The sequence below is a fragment of the Adiantum capillus-veneris genome, chromosome 29 (assembly GCF_014529385.1).
Source record: "Adiantum capillus-veneris isolate H3 chromosome 29, ASM1452938v2, whole genome shotgun sequence".
NCBI classification, from domain to species: domain Eukaryota; kingdom Viridiplantae; phylum Streptophyta; class Polypodiopsida; order Polypodiales; family Pteridaceae; genus Adiantum; species Adiantum capillus-veneris.
Window position 1 is genome coordinate 6,642,182 of NC_140959.1, and position 24,049 is coordinate 6,666,230.

At 43.6% G+C, this 24,049-nt stretch overlaps 1 protein-coding gene across 1 annotated transcript; it reads right to left on the reverse strand.

Moving 5' to 3' along the window:
* Positions 1 to 3,068: 3,068 nt before the first annotated feature.
* On the reverse strand, positions 3,069 to 16,664 carry LOC147418686 (uncharacterized). The gene is made up of 3 exons (XM_086506154.1): positions 16,539 to 16,664; positions 16,116 to 16,442; positions 3,069 to 3,886 (listed from the first exon to the last, which is right to left on the reverse strand). The coding sequence occupies exons 1-3, from the start codon at positions 16,626 to 16,628 to the stop codon at positions 3,224 to 3,226; spliced, it is 1,080 nt and encodes a 359-aa protein (XP_086362280.1). The 5' UTR covers positions 16,629 to 16,664; the 3' UTR covers positions 3,069 to 3,223.
* Between the last annotated feature and the right edge of the window lie 7,385 nt (positions 16,665 to 24,049).

The following is a 24,049-nucleotide window of genomic DNA, read 5'->3' on the forward strand; positions in this document are numbered from 1 at the left end:
GTTATACCAACAATTACATGAACAAAGTAACAATACACAATGGTCTCTCTCTCTCTCTCTCTCTCTCTCTCTCTCTCTCTCTCTCACACACACACACACACACACACACACACACACACACACAAAAGGAACCTGTATTGTCTTACTTAAAAAATCCCTTTGAACGCCCTAATGGTGTTAATATTGAATGCAAGTACTCATCTTTAAGGGAAAACAATTGCCTTCATTCATTAACATGCCATGTGGCTCTTATTGACATTATACAATGCTTCAAAATTGTTCCCATGCCTTACATAGCTCAAAACAAAAGAAAAAGTTAATTGCCATGTGGCTCTAATCCACAAGCTTTAACCAATGGCTCCCAAGAGTTTCATGCTTTACTAACACCTTATGTAGGTCAATAAGGTTCGCCATCATTAACTTGCCCAATTGACAAGCTTTATCCTCCAGTCGACAATTGCTCCAAAGAGTTGCATGCTCTACTAAGGCCTTAAGAGCTTTTTGGAGGGTGATAGTATTTCTTTAACACTAGTTTGGTACCAAAACAAGACACTACAGTGTCCTTTTTTCAAAAATTTAGATTAAATGTTGCTTACATCAAATGGTGTATTCAAGAAAACCCTCTTGATATGCTAAAATATGTTAGCTAGATAATATTTTAAAAATATGACCTTGCATCTTCGAAGCTATCATAATCAAGAATTCTACTCGTCAAGTGGACCCGTGTAAGGTTGCTATTAATGCTTTGAAGAAATTGACTTTATAAGCTCAAGAAAATTTGAAGAGACCATGCAACAAATTGTACATGACTTTTCCATGATTGTGCTATAGATAATTGTAAGTTTCATGTGCAAAAAAATTTACTTGAGAGTATATAAAACAATGGGAAGTTCTATGTGTTTGATATAGCCATTTCAAGCATATCATTGTATACAAAGAACAATATGTTTTTGATGTATTTGTGAGTTTTAAAAAGTGAGACATTGCTTACCCACTTCATTGAGGACTCAAGGTGCCAAGTAGAAGTGCTTTGGTAAGCAACAATTATTGGATCATTTCAAATATTCAAAACTGTGTATGAGAAAAATCTGACATTTTAAATCTTAAGACATAAGCATTCAAAACCTCATATATATATAACTTCAAACTTTCCACATAGATTAACTAAATGTGTCAAAAGTATGTGGTAAGGACACAATTGGGACACCTAAAACCTTGGTTTCAATGTTATTGTGAAAGACTGAAATTTTCAAAAGGTTTTATACAATATAAAATTTAAGATAAAATTTAAGCAATGAGATTTAACTGAGTTAGGTAGCCGAAAAAATACTTGGTTTTTTGGTTTCAACATATAAAGTCATTTGTAGTTGTCAAACTGCACTAGAATAATCCCAATTTCGTGAGAGGACTATACGAACACTTTGCTTTTACAAACATTAAAAAACAAGCCATTTCTACAAAAAGATATAAGAATTTTATGCTTTTTTGGCAAAATAGCTTGAAATTTTACTAAAATTTAGGACTTAAGAGCTTTCCATAATTCTCTCCATAGAGGTTAGATTTTGACATGGAAGAAAAATCCAATGTTTTCTTTCCTTCGTAACCAACCTATGGTAGAAGCAAGATGTAAAAAGGTCTTGGCAAATAAATTGTCAAAACTTGGTAGGAAAACATGACACTTTAATGTCTCGAAACACTTGAGTGTCCAATTACAGGACGAGTGTTAAGATATAAGCAATTGGATAGTATTGCGTTTTGTACCCAAGGGCTGGCTTAGTTGGAAGAGGGTTGGACTTGCATCACCAAAGTGGTGGGTTCAACCCCCACTAAACGCCCTTGGCGGTATGTCAAAGCAAACGCTGGTCCCGGGTGCCCGGCCTGATGCAGTGTTGGTAAAATAAAAAAGCCAATCAACACTATTTTTAAAAAAGTATTGAATTTTGTGAAAAACATAATGCCAAGGGTCATTGTTCCAATCAAAAAAATGCTTTAAACTCCAATATTTAAGTGCACTTAACCTTAAAGCTTTTTCAATCAAGGTCTAAAATGTATCCTGTCATTCATAAATCCCAGGATCATTGCTACTTCCCTCATCTCATCCTATGTCATACTTCACAAGAGTATTGTCCCACCTCGCCAACCCAAGTATGGTAGATTGGTTATCCAAGTTTCATATGGAGAAATAGGTCTTGAGGCTATTTCTACACCCACGTTCATTCTTCTCAATGCATCCTCTCAACCATTCCTTACCTCTTGGCATTCCATCACTCATCCCAAGGGGGAGTTCTCCTATGCAACATGTCTCTTTGAATGGTTGTGCTCTCACGAGTGGACTTAGCCATAATCTCCTCTCTTGCTTTACAAGACCTCAAAAGCTCTAAAATCATCTACTTTAGAAGCTAATGCCCCAAAAGCTCCAAAACTCAACACTTTCAAAAGAGTCGTCAAAAAGTTTTGTTATGTAGATTACGGGTTTTGTTGCACATACTTGGCTCCAAATCAAATTGGCTCTGCATCTTTCTACTTTGGTACTGTAGGCGTCGTGCCACATCACCAAGTTGTGACAAGAACCCTGCAAACCCTCAAAGTCCTTGTAATGCATATGCAAGAACTACTAAGATTCAATCGAAAAATCCTACAACCTATATTAAAGCAAGCGTGTGGATGCTAGCCCTCCTCCTACATAACTACACCCATTTTAAGAAACGATATGAAGAAGGTAAGTGAATCACTAAACAACCGCGTGGAGTGGACGACATGCATTATTTAAGAGAAGCAATGACACATGAGTTTTCGGGAGATGCCCTGAAAAGAGCCGAGAGCTTGAGCTTCAGACTACGATCCATTGAAAAATACACACACACAAACTATTGTGAAGAGCGGTGTGCATTATCTTGCTGCGTATTCTAATAAGAAACGACGCCCTAGACTAGACGCTCGTCAGGACTCTCAGGAACTGGCTCTCGCAAGGAGGTGGACACCTCTCATGCATTGAGCTATGTAAGGGCAACACGCCTCCACGATTAAGGCCCTCTGAGAGATGATAAAATGCAATGGCCACACGCAAATAACAAACACGCTACCTAACTCCATTCAACTTGACCAAGCCATCTGTGGAGGTGCGTGTGAACCAAACAGTTCATTTCTTGTTTTCCCCATTTACAAACTCCCGCGGGGCTGCACAGCCGCATTGGGCTGAATGGATTGCAATGCTTTTATAGAACTAATCTAGCTCAGTCTTCACCAACGTGCCATCCAAGTGGTGTGTGTTGCTCGCTGCTGCTGCACGCTGCGACCAGATGCTTGAATCACCGACATAGTTCCACATGGCCTCTTTGCTGTGCGTTACCTCCCCATCTGAGTCCATATACTTTGCCCACTTGGAAACATACTTCTGGCCTTCTTCACCCAAATAAGGTGTGTATGCTGAAGCAGGCCTCTTCACCTCTGTGAGGGCTTTTGGCTTCCTTAAAGTTGGTGGCATATACTCTCTCTCTCTCAGCTGCACACCAGCAGCACTTGCTTGCATGGGCATGTTCTGCACAGCAATTTGTTGAGGCACTTTGTATGCAGATCCATTGGTAATGCTTGCAAGATTGGGCAATTGAGATGATGAGCTTAATGATACTTTCTGAGTGCATGCATATCGCAAACCGTTCTCTTTGTGAGCTGCATCTTGACACTCTCGGATGCTTTCCAAGGGCCTGCTTGAAGGTTTGCCAGCCATCCTCCTCTGTTTCTGCTGCACTCCATGTTGTGAGGTGGCCTTATTAGATGCACTTGGAATTCTACCTTTTGATATTCTGGCATGTGTTTCAGGAACGACTGTCACAAATTCAGCATCATGCGTACCATATTCTGCAACTTCAGAATAGACTCCGTCGTCCTGCAGTTAAAAGCCATTGTGAAGGAATCAGCAAAGATACATACGCACGTGCCTTAACAAACGGCATGCTCTATAAGCTGGAGGAGCCCTACCCTTTGGATGCAATTAAAAAAATGAGTTTCTTTCGTGCACTTAGCCCCCTACAGCTACTCTCTCTCTCTCTCTCTCTCTCTCTCTCAAAAAGGAAGCTGATTTCTATTACTTGAAAAGTCCCTCAAAACGCCCAAATGGTGCCAATTCTGAGGGCAAGTACATCACTGATTACAAAGCAAGGCCCAAAGGTAATAATCTGGAAACTGCAAAAACTGGAAATAACTAGCCACATGGCAGTTTAAAAACCTCTCCTAAAGAGAGTAAAAAGTGCCTTGGCAAGCTAAGTGGAGAGAGGATGATAGTATCCCTCTAAAATATAGGCACTTCCACCAAGAGCAAACTCCTCTAATGCGAATCAAAAGCCAGAACTATCAGAAGCCACCATCGATGAAAAGGACAAGGAACATCTGCAAAAGCAAGAGCTCGAACGTCGAGCATTACCCGCCAGTTGGTAGAACCTGACAGCAACAGGCAATGGAAAGACAAAAGGAAGAGAGCTATCGGTGACGAAGATAAGAGAAAAGACGCAACCGACATCACCAAGAAACTACAAGAGAATGCCATAAGATGCGTAACAGAGCATTGCACTGGAACTAACAAGGAGCTATCGACCAAGGTAGAAACCAATCCACTTGCTAAAGGTGGCTCCTGAAATCCAAAGCTAGAGAGGGAACTCCAGGAAGACAGTGAAGGAGGTTCGAGGGACAACTTCTTCGGAAACTATTACCATATACATGTGGTAGTGATGTGTGTGAACACACTTAGGACCGCAGGGGCATCGGGGACAATTACCCTATGTGGGCTTACATGATGCAACATGTTCTTGTATCAAAGGGTGTCTGGAATATTGTGCAGAGCATTAAGTACGTCCTGGTTCTGAGGATGTAGGCAATGTTGAGGATGTTGCAGGTCTTGCTGCCTGCAAGGATACCTGCTGTTAGAATTGTTTTGCCTACGAAAAAACAAGCTCGTTGGGATGAAAGGACGCGTAGGCTCATGCGTTGATTGCATTGTCTGTGAAGCGCACCATTACTCCTCATATTCGTTCAGCGAAATCTGCAAAACAGGCTTTGGGATATTCTGACTGGTCTTTATCCAAGCCGCCATGAAGCAAAAATTACATTGCTGCGTAAAGAGCTGGAGTCGAAGATTATGCATGAGGAAGATGATATGGACACTTTCCTTGTTGGTGTCAAGGATATCAATGAGCAACTTATTTCTGCAGGTGAAGTCATTTCAAACAGTTCCCTTGTGCAGACTGTTCTTGATGCCTTACGAGACTTTTGCTAGTACTTTGACACTTACGACCCAAGGAAATCCTGAAGTTGTCAAGTTTGATGCATTATGCACATTGTTGTTGCAAGAGTCACTTTCCAGAAAAAATAGGACTAGACAACGTGCAATTGAACAAGCTTTTATTACTGCTCAAAGAAAGGGTGGTAACAGCAATAAAACCACTTTTTATGGTTCTTCTACGAGTGGAAAATCACTTGTTCCTAATGCTTCTGCTGGCAGCAATTCGTCTGGAAATTCTGGTGATAAGGGCAAAAAGAAGATGCGTTGCCATTATTGTAAAGCTAATGATCACTTGATCAAGCAGGGTCCTAAGTTGAAGGCCAAAGAGGCTAAGAAGCAGGGTACAAAATTTTGCAAATGCAGTTGTAGATTCAAGGGCTATTTCAGATGCAAAATTGTGGCATGCACGTTTTGGGCATCTGAATTTTGCCAGTATGCTGCGTTTGCAGAAATCTGATATGGTTGATTCTTTGCCGCCTCTTAAAGCACCTGTCAAACATGTTTGTAAAGGCTGTATTTTGGGTAAAATACAGCGTTCTAAGTTACCAAAGGATGGTTAAGTTAGGACTTGTCACGGGGACATGGCAACTGTTAACTATGTCACGAGGACGTGGCAACTGCTAACTTTAGTTGCTGGTTTCTTTCCAATGGGTTTTGTTTTATTTTTGAGACCCTCTTCTTGAAGTAGCAAACGGTCGGACATTGTATGGCCAATGTGAATGGTAGTTTCACCCGCAGATGGGTAGTGGTCGGCACTGGAATTCGTATGGAGAGGATGTCTAGGCTCAGAGCAAGATCATATAGGTTTCCCTGTCGCACTTAGCAAGTGGATACTAGGAAGTGAACTCAATAAAGGCCTAAAGTCAAGGTGTGACTACCAACAGAAAGTATCTGACAGTTTGGCCACATTGCACTTTTGGATGCGGTCCCAATGAGGATAGATGGTCAGATGACCACAGGGAGCCCAACGGAATCATTTCCTAAAATTTAGGAAACTGCTAATTTGGGCCGTGAAATGTGTTCGCGTCATTACCTCTGGTATGACTAGGGGAACACTTTACAACTCTGCCACGAAGTCAACTAACGCGTCGGTTGAGATATATTTTTAAGCGGCAAACCCGCAACGGGCAAATGCTTGTAAATGCGCAAGTGTCAGTTTTTCATGGACTTGCCTCCTACAGGAAAAAATGCGCTGAATTTTAAGCTGGGAGAGGGCTTCATTTGCATTTTGTCACAGGTTAAGAGCTATGGAGTGCTTCCTTTCCCTCTTATGTACACTGTGGTGCTAGGAGTGATGCCTTGCACGCTACACACTGCTCTCTCTTTCCCCTACGTGCAGTTATGTGATGCCCCACAAGAGGGCTCCTCATTTGACTGATGTATAGCTGTGTGGTTTCATGCTTTTTGTGCTGAGGCAAGAGCCTCCTTGAGCAGGAACAGGGGCAGCTGTCTACTACTCCATAGCAGGCACCGGTGAGGGTCATAACCTCACCGTACAGGTGCAAAATCAGCGCTGTGTATGCGCTGTAAATTGACTGTTTTTCAGCCATTTGAACGCCAGGACCATTAAGAATCGTGCCCCACTGGCAGAGGACATCTAGGGGACTGTTTGGGGCTGAAAACAGGGCAAAAACTAGTAAATACAGCGTGCTGAATTTACTGTTTTTGGCAGTGTTACCGGGGAACGCCTCCCTATGGGTTGGGAACGCCGGAACGGCGTTCCGGAGGGTCTTCATGGCCCGGAACGGCCAGACGTTCCGCAGGGGTTTTTGGTACCGGAACGGCCAGCCCGGAACGGCTCGGAACGGCCCGGAACAGCTGGGAATGGCAGATTTTCAGATTTTTGAGCTTTATCTTGTGAGGCTCCCCCTTCTTAAATGCCCTTCCCCCCACCCCTTACCTTCACAGTGCACACAAGCTCTCAAGGGTGAAAGCTCAAGCTCTACCCTCTCGAGTCTCGAGTCTTGACTCTCAAGCTCTAGCCTTGTTAGTCGGCAAGGCTCTCTCCCTCTCCCCCTCTCTCTCAAGCTCTCTCGAGAGTCGAGTCTCCCACTTTTAAGCTCTCTCTCTCTCTCTCTCCGCGTCCCTCCCCCCTCAAGCTCTCAAGCCTATACGACATACGTTGGCCATAGTAAGGTTGAATGGTCTTCAAATCAAGTTTTCTGTGAGTATTAGAGTCAAAGGACTCTGACACTACTATATTTGAATCACACAGAGCTTAAAATTGCATTATTTGGGTGTTTTTATGCCTCCCGTTCCGCGCCGTTCCCGTTCCGGACCCCTCACCGTTCCCCCGTTCCGCGGGGGATCCCGTCGCCGTTCCCGTTCCGCGTTCCGGGTAACTATGGTTTTTGGGTAGGAATCAGAGGGTATACGCCAGTAGAAGTGAGTTCTAGCAGGGGAATTGATTTCGTGCAAGTTTTGGGACTGTTATGCTGCCGAAATTTGACCAAATCAGGTAGTATCTTGCGGGATACAAGTGAAGGATTCCCGGGACTCTTCTTTGTAATTTACCCTCTCAAAGAATAAAGAAATACCGAAAGGGGCGCCAATTTTGGGGCCTACAGGTTGTCGACGTATGCTCGGAGCATTCTAGCTTCCAAGCCATGTGTGCGATTAAGTGTTAATTCCCGTCGCAGGTTTCCTTTGCAAAGTGCTATGTGTGTGTGTGTGTCTAAAGTAAAGAATTTCGGGTGAAAGCCAAAGCCTACAGGCTCTTACCTTCCTCCAGCAGTTTGATACAGCTTATGCGGGAGGGAATTTTACAGAGGCCTCGAAAGTCAGGAAAGCTGTCACTTTCTTAAAGGACAATGCGCTTACATGGTGGACGACATTGTTAATGCAAGGACAGCCACCCGCCACTTGGGTTTACTTCAAGCAAATGTTTGCGTCTGCTTGGCTGTCAAATGAATTTGAAGCCGACGTCATGACAGATTGGCACCAGCTTACTTCAGCTTCGTGCAAGAGCTTGCTGGAGTACAATAGGAGGTTTTGTAAAGCGTTACTCTCACTGACCTCCTACAGATTTGTGCCATTGACAGAGCAGATAGAGAAGTACTTTGTGGGTTGCCTAAAGGGCTTCACGATTACTGTACAAAGAACAGAGTGGCTACCCTCACTCAGCTTATGGAAGTTGCGAACACTGGTCTTGCCTTGTTGAAAGGAGAGGACAGTGGATTTCCGAGCAGCGACAAAGGAGGGCAGCAAAAGAAAAATTCAGCAAAGAAGCCCTTTGTGAAAACGGTTCCTGATGCGTCACAAGGGTCAGAAAAGGCCATCAAAGACCAGGATTCAACCGAGACTTCTGGAGCGCAGGCAAACAAACAGAAAGGGAAGCCTTTTGTGCGCAAGTCGCTTGAGGAAAAGAAGGTCCTAATGGCTGAGAACAAATGCTTTATATGCGAGCAGCCTGGTCACTTTTCTATCAATTGTCCACAAAGGAAAAGTCCAGCTGACTCAGAGGATAAAGAAGACCAAAAAGGCAAGAAGCCTAAACCCACGCCAGGTTTAGTGCCAGACACGGTGGGTGACAGGCCCAGCACAGATGCTAGTAAGTTATGCAAGGCATGGGGTAAAGTTAGGGATCAGACGGCACTCATCTTCTTTGATCCAGGTGCCAAAGCCAACTTCATCTCACCAGAGTTAGCTATGAAGCTGGGCATCAGAGTTGAAGAGATGGGATACACAGCAGAGGCAGGGTTGGCATGTCCTGGCCACTCAGAGTGTGTTACTCCCATCATTGGAAAGCTGCGTCTGCATATTCAGTCGTATGTGGACACAGAAGAGTTCTATATCATGCCGCTGGAAGGTTGTGACGCCTTGTTGGGGATCCCGTGGATGTTCCGAGTGCATGGAGTCTTGGATGCCTACAACAGCAGATCATTGTACAGCATAGGGGCAAAACTCACATCTTGGATGTAAAGCTTAGAGGAGAGTCAGTCCCTATTGTATCTGCTTCTGCTATCACTTCTGTAATAAAGAATCATCTTTCTGTGTACTTGATTTTTGCACGTGATGTCTCAGATAGTGATTAATCAAATTTATATGTGTTAGATAAAGAAAGGTCAGCATTTTTGCAAAAGTTTAGTGACTGTTTTTCTGATTCATTACCGTCGCAATTGCCGCCAGAGAGACCTGAGGACCATCGGATAGATTTGGTGCCAGGGTGTAGCGCACCAAATAGACCTCCCTACAGGGTTAGTGCGGCATAGCAGAAAGAGATTATGGACCAGGTTGAGGAGTCATTAGAGAAGATGGAATTCCACCCCAGAGAGTATTGGCCCCAAACCTTGACGCCCCTTTCGATATTTCTTTATATTGCATCAACACAGTACAAGCCGGTACTCCAGACTCTGCACCTTCTCCAGAAAGCATGCCAAAGAATGAGCCCTTAGAGAATGAGCCCTTAGCACATATTTAAAGGCCCTTGGCCTGTGAAAAGCAGTTTACATGAAAAGCCTTCAAACTCAAAAGCTTCTGGTCCAAAAGCAATGCCAAAAAGCTGCCAACGTAAATGACAGAATTCCGTACCACTGCCACGTCAACATTGTCAGCACGTTTTGCAAAAATCTGCCACGTCAGCATCGTCAACGTGAAACGCGAAAATCCGTACAATTATGCCACGTCATCATGTCAGCACAATTTTCGGATGTGTGTGTGTGTGTGGGTCATGCTTTATTTTAATCCTTTATGTCACTTGGGGCCCTATCGGACAGGGTCCCCATAAGTTGGTAGGACTTCTTCTTCTGTTACTTGTTCTTCTTAGGGTATTTAGGCCCCTCGGCCGGCATTTGTAAGTTGGCTCCATTCTTTAGGGCTTTGACACGTCAGCAGTTTGTGACATGCCCTTCTCATTTGTCAAAGTCGCTTCTTGGCCCGATAGTCAACCATTCCCCTAGGAGGACGTCACACCCTTCAAGAGGCATGATGTAAAAGTCCTCGTGCCCTAAATACCCCTGACAATGCAAACGAAGTTTGCCAATGACAGGTGTAATGGCAACATCTCATCCGAGTGCCGCTAGAACTGCCTCCGACGGTGGCCCCATCTTGTCGGACGTAATTCCAAGTCGAGCCGCCAATTCAGGTGAAATAAAGTTGGCCTTGGCTCCTCCATCAAAGAAGATAAGGGCTTCCTGATCTTTTACTTTGCCCCATGCGTGGCAAAGTTTTGTACTTTCGTCCATCTGACTCGGGTTGAAACCGGCCTGTACTTTCAAAAAGGGCGGTAGACCTTAGACTTAAACCTTATTTGCTTTCACCCATTTAATTTGTCGCCCACTTTACCTGTACTTTCAAGACACAACAAAGGGGAAAGGGATACAGGCTGCTAGAATGCACCTGTATGAGAAGACCGACACCAGATTGGCCCCTAACTTAGGCGCCCTTTTCGGTATTTCTTTATTGTTTAAAAGAGGGAATAAATGTTGTGGTTCCCTACAAGCTGCCCCGCACAAGCTTGGCTGAATTTCAACTGTTCCGGCCTGATTTCGGCAACATAATTGTACTAGGACCGTTCACAGTCAGTATTCCCACGCATTGAATGACTTTCCCGACGCATACGGGCACTTTGCAAAACCTGGCGAGAATCTGCAGCATGCTGAATTCTCTGTTTTCAGCCCCGAAAATGCGCCACATCACCTGTACAGCGGTCCCCTCGCGTCCCCGAACCTCCTGGGGGTATTAGGGTCCGTTTAGGGCCAAAACCCTAAACCTGCAAAAATACACAGCAGGCTGTAATTCACTGTTTCGGGCTCCGTTTTGCATGCCGGTCACATCCGTAGCAAGCCCTCGAGCTCCCGCACATGTAAGGCTACTTGCCCTTTGAATCGGACGAGATTTCTGACGTGAAACCTCTCCGAATTCACCTGTACCTACGGGGGATTAGCCGCTAGCTAATCCGGTACCTGTGCAAGAGGCTCTTGCCTCTGCAATCACGCATGAACCCACATAACTGTACATTGGTCAAATGAAAAGCCCACTAGTGGGGCATAACATACTGCCATAGGGGAGAGAGAGAGCAATGCATAGCGTGCAGGGCATCACTCCTGGCACCGCACTGTACATAAGAGGGAAAGGAAGCACTCCATTGAAGCTCTCAACCTATGACAGCATGAAAATGAGCCTTCTCCTCTCTAAAATTAGCGCCCCCTTCTCTTGCATGAGGAAACTGCACAGAAATGTGCCACTTGGCACATTTACAAGCCATTTCCCGTTTCGGAGTTGCCGCCTAAAAATCTCCTGACCGGTTTCCCAGTTGACTTCGCGGTAGAGTTGTAAAATGTTCCCCTAGTCATACCGGAGGTAATGACGTGAACACATTTTCAGGTCCCAAAATAGCAGTTCCCTAAATTTTAGGAGATGCTGCCATTGTATCTTTCTAGGTCATCTGACCCCCTTTGTACACTGCAGCCACACCCAAAACTGAAATGTAGCCTCTGTAGCAAAGGATTCCACTTTGGCTAGTCAATGACCCCACTTTGGCTAACCATAGTCCTCGTCCAACCTTAGTGCTCTCTTGTCCTCAGGCCTGGACTCCCTCTGAACAGTTCCACACTAGCTATGCAATGCATGGCAGTTAGATTTCCCGAGGGGTGTTTCCAAAAAGTGAAAGTAAATAAATAATAAGAAAGAAATCAACAAAAAGGATAGATAGTAGTCACACGCTGGTGACACGGGTCAGTCCCCATACAATCCGATACTAATCCTGCTTTCATCTTGCCTTTTTTGCCACATTCTTCAGCTGCTTTGGAGCTCTCCGTCTATCTTCCGATTGTCCTTGTTGGGCCATTTTGGGGCACTTTGCCGATATGTCCATGTTCCCCGTAACCAAAACACTTCCCTCTTTGAGATAGTCTGATCTCTGTTCCTCGGTCAATCGAGGTCGTGTGTCCTTTTTTTGGAATTTCTTCTTCTTTCTATTGTCATTTGTCGAGTTCTGTCACGTCCGTGGTGTCGAAACTTTATCGGTGGGGTAGGTCAAGTTACCCGAATGTATCGAGAATCCCCGCTTAGCATGTCCCATCAGTTGCTATGTGGACTCGGACTTCTACTCAAGGCAATAACCTTGGATCTCTTTGCAAAGTCCACAGCAAAACCGCTCGATTTTCTCTTTGAAAGTGACCTTCTTAAAAGAAGAGTTCGATAGAAAAGAATCCCAAAAATTTTCACAGTAAGCATCCAAAGTGTCACCCTTGGTCATCCGAAGATGGTTACAAGTTGTTCTTACATCTCGCTTGTACTCCCGAGTCAACCAAGAAGAAATAAAGAGCCGTTTGAATTTTAACCAATTAGTTGGGGCTTCTCTCCTGAAAAGAAGAGTGGACCACCATGTTCGTGCATTTCCTTTCAAGAACGATGTTGCCCTCATGATCTTGGAGTGCTTTGAGTAGCACCCTCTAGAGAATGCTATATCAAACTGCTGAATGAAAGCTAAAGCCTTGGGGGCATCTCGGAATCCGGAAAAGGATTCGAATATCACTAACTGTCCACTTTCTTTCACTTCTTGGTCTTTTTGCCCTTGTCTTCGAGAAAATCTTACTGCTTGGCTCTATAAAAGTGTTTCTTCTTTGCATAAAACATGTGGTCGTCGGAGTCCGAACTGTCAGAGGATGACTCCTCAGTAGAACTATCAAAAACTGGTCGGAATCTCACCTTCTTTGCCTTTCTCTTGTTCTTTCCAAAATTTTGATTCTTGCTTCGCTTCTTGCCCTTTCTATCCTCCTTGCTCGAGTCGGAAGAGGAAGAGCTAGAAGGACTATCAAAAGAAGAAGAAGAACTAAGTAGTCCTTCGAGGCATACATGCTTCTTTTGTTTCCGTGCAGTTGCCAAAGAAGATTGACGGCCCAAGTAACCAAGGTAGTCAGTCCCCTTGTTGCGCTTCTTCGATGGCTTCTTCGCGTCTAGAAGTTGATTGATTCGGTTTTTGATAACGTCAATAAGTTCTTCTTCAATGAACATCCTTTGAGTAGGAGGTTTCTTAATTGCCGGTTTTATTGGTGACTCAATGGCTTTCTGCCAATGAGTATGCACTTCATCCATCGGGTGTCGGGTCAAAAATTTGGCATATTGTGGATCCTTAGCAAACTGGAGAATCTGCTTTGCGTACTCATTAACATGTTGTTGACGTTGCATCTCCATGAGTTGATATTGCGTAGGCCGGGGTGACCCGTACTCGTGCTCTGCTAATCCACTCGAATTTTTCATACCGCCTCTCGTTTCTGAGGTGGCAAGAGAAGTCGTTTGATTCTTGCCTCAATCCATGTGTGTTGCGAGAAAAAGAGATCAAATTTCCTAGTAGAAGAGAAATCGACTAAGCTCTGATACCACTGTAACAAACTAGGATACCCCAAGTCTGAAACCTACCGCGACACGAGAGAGAGAGAGAGAGAGAGAGAGAGAGAGAGAGAGAGAGAGAGATTTACTCAAAACGCTTCACAAAATTCAATCACAGTTTAATTGAGTCGACACGGCCTAGCGTAGCTCCGTGCCAAGAGAGATTGGCCCCAAAGACTAGCGCCCCTTCGTTTTTTTTTTTTTTGTATTAACAATTGAGCAAGTACAATTGCTCTGGCTCTCCTCTACTCAACGGCTTGTCAGCTCGAGAGAGAGCCTAGGGTCTTATTTAAAGGCCCTTGGCCTTCGAAAAGCAATAAACATCAAAAGCTTCAGATCAAAAAGCATTTGGTGCCAAAAGCTAGCGCCCAAATCCACCAATGCAATTTGCGGAAATTTGTATCGATGCTACGTCAATAGCGTAATTCGCGGACGTCCGTACAACCGACCACGTCAGCACTCCATTCGCAAATTTTTAATGCCTAGTGTCCCTCTGAGCCCCTCGACAATTATCCATAAGTTGAGACAACTTATTAGGTGTCCCTTTTGACCCTCGGCAGTTGTTCAGTAGTTGGTCATACCACGTCATCAGTTTGTGACAACAGTGCGGCCCAAAATTGTTTGTTGTACTCTTCCTGATTCGCACACTATTTAGCATTCGCTTCATGCCACTCTATCATCACATCCACTTCAAAAGTGTGTGACATTTGTAAGCCATGCACGTGCAAAAAGTTGTTTGAATTGGACCCACGTTGTTGGGACTTAACCCTGATTCAACAATGCGGTCCACCATTGAAGCGCATTCCCTTTCAAGAAAGTGGTAGCCTTGCGTATCTTCGAAGACTCTGTGAAGTTTTCTCTCGCATAAGCTGCATAAAACCATTGTATGAAGGTCAAAGCCTTCAGTGGATCCTCACTTCCCCTGAAAGTTTCAAACTTCACTGCTTGCCCACCTTCCTTGTAATCTTTAGGTGACTCAAAGGAGTCACATTGCCATAAACATGTACCGTAACAGTGGTGCTCCGTAACAGTGGTGCTCCAGGATTGACCATTCCAGCACTCGCATCACCTGTTTTACCTGTCATAGACATTTTGGACATATGGCTGGGAAAAACCAGCCATACCAAATTGCGTTCCAGACAATCGAAATTGACCATAGGCACCCTTGGTTGGACACCTATGTTCCCATACATAGGTTACCCATGCCTGTTTGCATTGTCTCAAACACATTCCCTGGCATATAGCCTGAGGAAGGTCCAGCCATAGCTTGAAACACTGAACCACCTCCAAAATAATCAAGATATGTAGTAGGTAACAGAAGGGTCTGACGCATAGCCTATTCATTACTCCCTTGACCATTCACAAACGGTTCATCTACTTAACATAATATGGCGGAAGGGAGTCCCCTTTACACGTGGCGCAAGCTGCGAGATGAAGGCTAGATTCCAAAAATAAGAGTGGCTCCTGGACACGCGATACCGTAGTAGTGTCAAGCTAAGGCAAATTGCTTGGGGTTAATGGACACCGCTGGCTTGCTCAATCACATGGGCTTTCCTCGAGCATCACGAGTCGTCTCTGCACTGGAAATCTTCTTTTCCTGCAACGGCTTAGTCATGCCGTGCGTCGGAGCCTGAAAACCCTGTGTCGAAGCCTTAAGATCCTGTGTAGGAGCTTGTAAGAACTCCTGCATCCTAGGAATGTTAGCCAACTATTGAAACATTTCCATGCAGCTACGCAGTTGAGCTTTGAACACCCTGTCCTCTTCTACGATCTTACGTGGAAAAATGTGGAGCCAGCATTCAATAAAACAGTCTAAAGAAATCATGGTAAAGAAGGGTGATAAATCAAAAGCTGGAGACAAGGGAGTAAAGTAAGGCTCTAAAAGAGAGCTTCGGCAAAAAGACACCACCGCCACACTTGCGAAGAGAAAGCCGAAAACTCCACCAAAGAGTCCTCCAATGTAAGACTTTGGTTCAAGGCCAAAGGGCGCACTCCGAGAGAGGGTACATCGCCACCGCACAACCTCTCTACATCAACGAAGACTCCCCAAGGGAGACAGCCTCAAGCCATCCCTAGGAGCAATCAGCAAAGCTATGGTGCTCTTCAACCTGCAAAAACATCAGTACGAAATAGGGCAAAGTCAAAGACGAGGCTGAGCGCCCATGACCCAACCCTCCAGCACCACATCCGCCAACCCCAACACACACAATAGAGGCACGCTAAAAAACCAAAAACAATAAAACTGCAAAAACATACCTGCGTGAAGAAAGAAACAACAAAACACCACAGGCGACAGAAAGGGAAGAGTGTGGGTGTGTTTTTTTTTTTTTGGGGGGGGGGGGGGGGGGGGGCACAGCTGGACAGAGATAAATCTCTCTCTCTCTCTCTCTCTCTCTCTCTCTCTCTCTCTCTCGGGATAGTTTCCTGCAACGTTAAAATTATCTTCTTCTTCTTCTCTCTCATGCACACAAAGACACAGATGTGAAAAGATAGTAGTCATGTAACAAACCTGAGGGAGGTATTCATCCCATTTGCTTCCCACAATCACCTCCTGGCAATTACAATTATAAGAAAGGATGTCACGACATGCTCGACTACTTTCACTACAACACAGATGATCATCATGGGCAAAATCATCATTTCCTTGTTTTTCCACATAGACCACCAACTCTGCAAGAGCTCGGTCCTGTGCTCTATTGCGGGATAAGTTGTACTCCTGGACAAACTTTCGGATGTCTTTAGCAGCTACGGAGGTTGCAAAAACCTTCCTAACTGACTGCTTCTCGTTACACAGACTGCAGGTCCACTTGTTGCTGGACTCCTTCGCATGTTTCACCTACAAACAGAGAAAACAAGAGCTCAAGCAGGGCCTCTCTCTCTCTCTCTCTCTCTCTCTCTCTCTTCTTCTTCTCCTTCTTCTTCTTCCGTGCACCTGCATCATGTTGCAGTTGAAACATAGCAGAGCCACAAAGGTAGGCATATTTCCTCCGCTCCACCCCCAAGCCTCGAATGCATGCTTCATCCCATTTTGAAAACTCTTTTTTTTGTTGTTTTTTTTTTTTTTTTTTTTTTTTGCAAAACTCAGAATTGTGAGTGAATTATATTGATCAACCCAAAACAATTACAAGGTCTTGTCATGCTTCATCCCATTTTGAGAACTCGTAACCCGTCAATGCCATGGTGGATCTGACGAGGCCTTCCTTTCACAAGTAGACTCGCAGCTCTCGAAACTAGATACACCCTTAGCACTAACACGGGGTCTTTAATGAAGCCCCGGCCATGGGATCCACAGTGGGAAACTGTAGGCGGGATCACGAGATGCATGGCACCGTCCGACCAGCAAAAAGTAAACAAGGACAAGGAAGGTGGTCGTCCAAGTTTAGTTATAAACATTATGTTTGCCACCCATGTCACATGATGCTCGTGGGCGAGGTGATTAGGCTATCACCCTTGCAAGTGGGAGGTGTTGGGTTCGATTCTCGTGACTGCAAGACGGGCACCCATTTTTGTTGGGTCGTCCATCACAGCTAACAGTCGTGGATCCCACCGCCCAGGGGTCTTAAAGGCTGGAGAGGAAGATCGTCGATTTGGCGAGTTTATGAAGTTACCTGCTGGTTGGCTAAAATCGAGGTGATTGAGCACATGGATAGCCCAACCGGAGAATATGAGGCAGGGAACACACCATCGTTGGCGGGAGAACGAGATCACGACAAGAGGAGTTGTGTTGCAATGCATTCATTGGTCCAATTTTGCGTCAGCTAGCTGGAAGAGATAGACTGTGGACTTTTTCGGTAAGCAGCAAGCAAAAAAGTGTATGCCACATCAACTAGTGAGCCAGTCGACTGGAGTGCACTCCACCTTGTGCTCATTACAAGAGATAGCCTCATGAATACCAGCGGTGGCTTCTCTCGGTGACAAAAAAAGTGATATGAGTCCACTATAGACCCGCCATGCCCCTGCACGTAGCCATTGTGACTCTCACCAATGCCATCGTAACATCACCACACTAGCCTAAATGATTGTTACCGTATACATGTGATAGTGGTGTGTGTGAACACACTAGGACTGTCGGGGCATTTTTTCCCTCATGCATTGTATATACGCCCATCACTCTAGGGCTATCTATCTTTCCATTACGCACTAAGTAACACACTCTCTATTGTGTGCCTTGAGCTTCCTTGGTATTCTCCAAGCTGTGTGTGTTTCTCTGCAACCCTTATTCCAACAATTGGTATCATAGCAGGTTGCCTCCTCCCGGGCTTAGTCGCCAGCTCCTCCGGCACACGCCTGCTCACTTTTTTCGATTTCAGTGAGCTTTGGCGAGCGTTCGCAGGTCGACAAAAATTTCGGGCAAGCTCGTAGAGCTTAGTCTACTCAAATTTCTGATTCGGGCTCATTTCGGCCTCCGTTTCCACTACCAACAAAACTACACATGCTATTTTGTCATTTTGTGCAGAATTTCTGTCAGTGTCGTTTTCTGCATAATAGGTGTCTTACAGTCTTCTACGGTTTGTGCTATATAGCACGTGTTGTTCCGCTTCGTTTCTCCTTTTTTTTGGCAGTTTTCACATCAGGTGCAGCATTTACCATGGCTGACAACAACACATCTGTGTTCAAGATGTTTGTTGTTGAGGACAGGTTGGATGGGGACAATTACCCTATGTGGGCTTACATGATGCAACATGTTCTTGTGTCAAAGGGCGTCTAGAATATTGTGCAGGGCATTGATGTACGTCCTGGTTCTGAGGATGCAGGCAATGTTGAGGATGTTGCAGGTCTTGCTGCAAGGATTGTTGCTATTAGAGTTGTTTTGCCTACGGCGGAACAATCTCATTGGGATGTAAAGGATGCACAGACTCATGCATTGATTGCATTGTCCGTGAAGCGCACCATTGTTCCTCACATTCGTTCAGCAAAATCGACAAAACAGGCTTGGGATATTTTGGTTGGTCTTTATGCAAGTTGCAATAAGGCTAAAATTACTTTGCTGCGTAAAGAGCTGGAATCGAAGATTATGCATGAGAAAGATGGTATGGACACTTTCCTTGTTGGTGTCAAGGATATCAATGAGCAACTTATTTCTGCAGGTGAAGTCATTTTAGACAGTTCCCTTGTGCAAACTGTTCTTGATGCCTTACCAGACTTTTGCTAGTACTTGGAGACTTATGACCCAAGGAAATTCTGAAGTTGTCAATTTTGATGCATTATGCACATTGCTGTTGCAAGAGTCATTTTCCAAAAAAAATAGGACTAGATAGCGTGCTGTTGAACAGGCTTTTACTGCCTCTCAAAGAAAGGGTGGTAACAGCAATGCAGCCACTTCTTATGGCTCTGCTGCGAGCGGCAAAACTTTTGTTCCCAATGCTTCTGCTGGCAGCACTTCGTCTGGCAATTCTGGTGATAAGGGCAAAAAGAAGATGTGTTGCCATTATTGTAAAGCTAATGATCACTTGATCAAGCAGTGTCCTAAGTTAAAGGCCAAAGAGGCTAAGAAGAAAGAGGGTGGTTCCACTGCAATGTTGGTTCCACTACAAATACAGCCATTGTTGAGTTTTCTGTGAAAGGAGACTATGTTGCTGATGTTGATGCAGAATGGGATTTTAGTGCAGAGTGCACTTACAATCCTGTGTCCATGATGCATGCTTGTCAGTTGCTGCAGATTCAAATGTGTGGTATTTCGACAGTGGTTCTACAAAGCACATTACCTCACATCGTGAATTGTTCACCTCTCTCGAGTCTCTCCCTCATGGGAATTCAGTCACTTGTGCCAACAATGCCTCTTATCCGGTTCAGGGGGTTGGAAAGATTGGACTTACTACTACAAGGCAATTCTTTCACACTTGTTGATGCACTTTATGTACCTAGGATCAAGAAGAATCTTTTGTCTGTATTTGCACTTGCTAGACTTGGACTTGTAGTCAAATTTGTGGATGACAAATGTATAGTTCATGATCTCAGTTTTGGTGATGAAATTGTTGCATCTGGGCTTTTGTGCCGTGGGCTGTATAAGCTCACTTTGTATGACAAGTGTGGATAAAATTTTGCAAATGCGATTGCAGATTCAAGGGTTATTTCAGATGCAAAACTTTGGGATGCATGTTTTGGTCATCTGAATTTTGCAAGTTTGCTGCATTTGCAGAAATCTGATATGGTTGCTTCTTTCCCGCCTCTTGACGCACCTGTCAAACATGTTTGTGAAGGCTGTATTTTGGGTAAGATGTAGCGTTCTAAGTTTCCAAAGGATGGTTCAGTTAGGGCCACATGCAGGTTGCAGCTTGTGCATAGTGATGTTTGTGGGCCCATGCAAACTCCGTCCTTGGGCAGTTACCTTTACTTCGTGACTTTCATTGATGATTACTCCAGGCATGCATGGGTATTTCCACTTAAAGTGAAGTCCGAAGTTTTTATGTGCTTCAAACAATTTCTGGCTATGGCTGAAAATGTCTCGAAATGTACTATGGGCACCCTCCGTTCCGATCAAGGGGGGGAGTATATGTCTCATGAATTTAATGCATTTCTGGCTAGTCGTGGGATAAAACACCAATGTATAGTGCCTTATACACCTTAGCAAAATGGTGTTGCTGAGAGGAAAAACAGGTCACTAACGGAAATGGCACGATGTATGGTCAAAAGTCAAGCTTTACCGCATTCTTTTTGGCTTGAGGCCATCATGTGTGCCACTTATGTACTAAACAAGTGTCCTACGAAAGCTTTGCAGTCTATTACTCCATATGAAGCATGGCATGATAGAAAGACTTCTATTGAGCACATGCGTGTTTTTGGCTGTTTGGCATATGCTTTGGTGCCACAAACACAGCGCAGAAAATTGCATGATAAGGCTGTCAAATGCATTTTTGTTGGTTATACTGCTGAAAGCAAAGGTTACTGGTTGTATCATCCACAAACAAAGCGTATTCTGGTTTCACGGGATGTAGTGTTTGTGGAAGATTTTGTTCAGCCCTTGTTGTCATGTACTAGAGACAGTAATGTAAGCTCACATGACATTTATGACACTGGACAACTATTGATTTTTTCTCTTATGTAGATACATCAAACTGAGTCAGAAAATTTTATTTTTCTCTTTTTCCTCTTGCATCATATTGAGTCAAAGAAATGTATCCTTCTCTTTTTACCATGATAGGTAGAATTTGATATAGTGCACCTTCAACATGAGAGTGACTATGTAGATGTTGCACATATTTACTGTTGTGCGAATACATTCAGTCGGGCCAAAAGATTGTATCCTTCTTTTTTTAACATGATAGGTAGAAATTGATACAATACGTCAAATGTTGTTATGTTTCACTTATTAATGTTACTACTATGCAATACATTTAACTAAGCCAAGATGATGTAGCCTTCGCTTTTTAACATGATAGGCAGAATTTGATACAACGTGCCTTGCTGCTTCTCCCGCTCCTGCTCGGGTCTGTTGCGCTCCTGCTACTTTTTCCTACTGTTAAAAAGCTCAAGCAAAAACACCTTCAACTCAATTCATGACGTGGCCAACTCTCCTTCTAGTATTCCCCAAAACGATCCTAGAAAGTCATGGTAAAAAACTAGGTCTAGTGTAATCCCACCTGTAAAATTTGAAATTTACCTCTAAACTTTAAATTTAAAGGTGAGAAAACCTACAAATTTAGAGAATTTGGTGTAAAAGTCTTCATAATATGATCAATTTATCTCTTAAATTATCCATCTATAGGTTTTCCAAGTTTTAAAAAAAAAACATCCCTTTCGAGCCTTGAAGTACAGATGGGCTTGTCCAAAGTTACAAAAATTAATCCTATATGTGAGAGTAGGTTACATTATAATTTTAAAAACTCATTACTCCTTCAGAGTAAACTTGCGACGACCATAAACAAATTGCTAAGACCCGATACCAATCTTGAAGCATTTTATATCACCCAAAAAAAAAGAATATAGAGCCAGAGCAGAGAGAGTGGTGATCTTGAATTTGAGCAAAAGCATTAGAAAAAGGGCTCCCTGTTACCTGCCACCATCATAAAAAAACACAACATGAAATTGTTAGTATTAATTGGTGGAAGACAGAGAAGAGTCCTACTTGTTATCGATGTATTACTAATGACTAAACTCTAAATTAACCATCATCATCTGTGTAGAAGCCTCCATTAGGAATTGCTTGGGGTGTGGTATAGGTAGTTGTGCTCCCTTGGCAACTATATGGCGATTTGATAAATGCCATCTTTCAGGGACCCTCACCTTGTATACTTTTCCTCTTTCTTTTCAAAGACCATGTATGGACGGTTTGGTTAGAGAGGAGTGGGATAGTGGTTAGGCTTCTTGCAATTCTTGCTATATTAAAAAAAGAAAGGAACCAGAGGTGGCACTAAGAGTCATTTATAAAGCCCTTCTCACAAGAAGGCCTTTTCAAAGAGGAGTGAGCCCACCTCCCTCAACATTTTTTTGAAGTTTTGATTTGAGAAGAATCTTATGGGATCCTCACAATTTTATTTACTTGACAAAAGGTAATTTTTTTTAAGAGAGATGGATAAATGGGGCATCCTTGTCACAACAAAATATTAGTAGATAGTCCAAGCTATGTCTGGTCCAAGCTATGTGAGCCCTTGTGTCACCCGTGCATACCACGATCCTTTGTCTCTTCCCTCTACAAGTGCCTCATCTTGTTGTTGGGAATTATGGTGAGTAGCACATGGACCCATTCACGATTAAAGTATGACAAAATAGAGAGAGAGAGAGAGAGAGAGAGAGAGAGAGAGAGAGAGAGGAGGAGGGGGGGGGGGGAGAGAGACTCTTAAGGTTAATGCAAAGAGAAGTTCTACTTATTGAATGCTTTAAATAGAGCCACAAAAACTTGCTTTTATAGGCTCTAGCTCAAGCGCTTACACAATCCAAAGAAGCTTCTAGGTTGACACACCATAGATGTAGGCTTATCGCAAATGTGTAAAAGTAGGATAATCTATGCTTACTCAACGACTCCTTCTTTCAAGCATCACTTAAACAAAAAAACTTGCAAAGTGGGAGTGACAAAAAGTGAGGTTCGTCATACAAAATGCTCCCTCTTAAAGGGTATATACCAAATATAAATCGAAGCGACCAAGTATAAATGCCAAAACCAAATGACAAACAGAAAATGTGCTCCCTTCAAAGCAAAGAGTCTCAAAGTATACCCAGATCTGACTCATAGCAAAATGTGGTATTGCTTCCTTTTCTTCTACTAAATTGAATTTGCCCTTCTTGTTCTTCTTATCTTTGCAATATCAATGAGGCATGACTATTCTTACTACAATGCTCACACGAGTGGAGAAGGTAGCAATGGTTTTCCAAATGAATATGTCTACCACAATGGTAGCGCCCTTCTTAGAAGATACAACCACATAAGCACCTTGGATTGTCTTCTTTTCTTTGTGTATAACTTTTTTCTTCCAAATCAGCTATGTGTTGATATTCAATACTTGCAAATGATGGTTTTGTGCATATATAACAATGACGGTCTTCATTAGATGGAGATGTTAAGTATGGAGCTTGATTTATCCTTTGTAATTTTTTGTGGTAAAAACGCACATTTGTAAGGCTCCCATTATGAGGAGAAGCCATCGTGCGTGAAAGAAAATCACTCGTCGAAAAAAAAAATCACGGCCAAAATTCAGGGACAACTTTAGGGGATATTCTCTTTCGTCAAAATATTCCCTTTTTTCGAAATATTATGACCGGACGACGGTCGGAAAGTGGTCAGAAAACGACCGGTCGATTGGCCGATGGCCGGTAGTCAATGGTCGATGGCCGGTGGTCGGAAGTCAATAGCTGGTGGCCGGTGGCCGAATTCTAAAGTAAACTTGTCTTCTCAAGGACGGCTACACATGGACGGATTGGAGGGTCCGATTTGAACTTATCTACACAAGGGCGGCTACACATGGCTACCTCTCATGAGAGAGGGCAGCCCTTTTGGCCTATAAAAGGAGGCCATTTCTACACACATTATATAGTGTGAAGTTGATGCAACAAGGTGGGTGTGAGGTGGTGAGAGTGAAGCAAGACGAGAGTTCTATTTAGGGTATAATCCCTTTGTAAACTACTTTTTGTTTTGAAGTACTAAAGCCATTGAATGGCTGCTTTCCCATGGACGTAGTCCACATTGGATGAACCACGTATATCGTGTGTACTCTCTTTCTCTCTCTACTCTATAATCTCTTGTGTGTGAAATCTATCTCTCTCCATTAAGTAATCTACTCAAATATCTATTTAGTTACGTCATATTTCCTAACAGGAGATAATGTCTACTCTCTTTACAATGATAGGGGTCGAGTAATGCTATATGGATGAGATGATTACAACATACATTGCATTGATTCGGTAGAGGAACTCTCCATGACCACTTTGTTGAAGTGATTCTAATAGAACCCTAAGTGCGAATTGTATTGGACATAGTAATAGATATTCAATGTTGTGTGAGTAGATGAG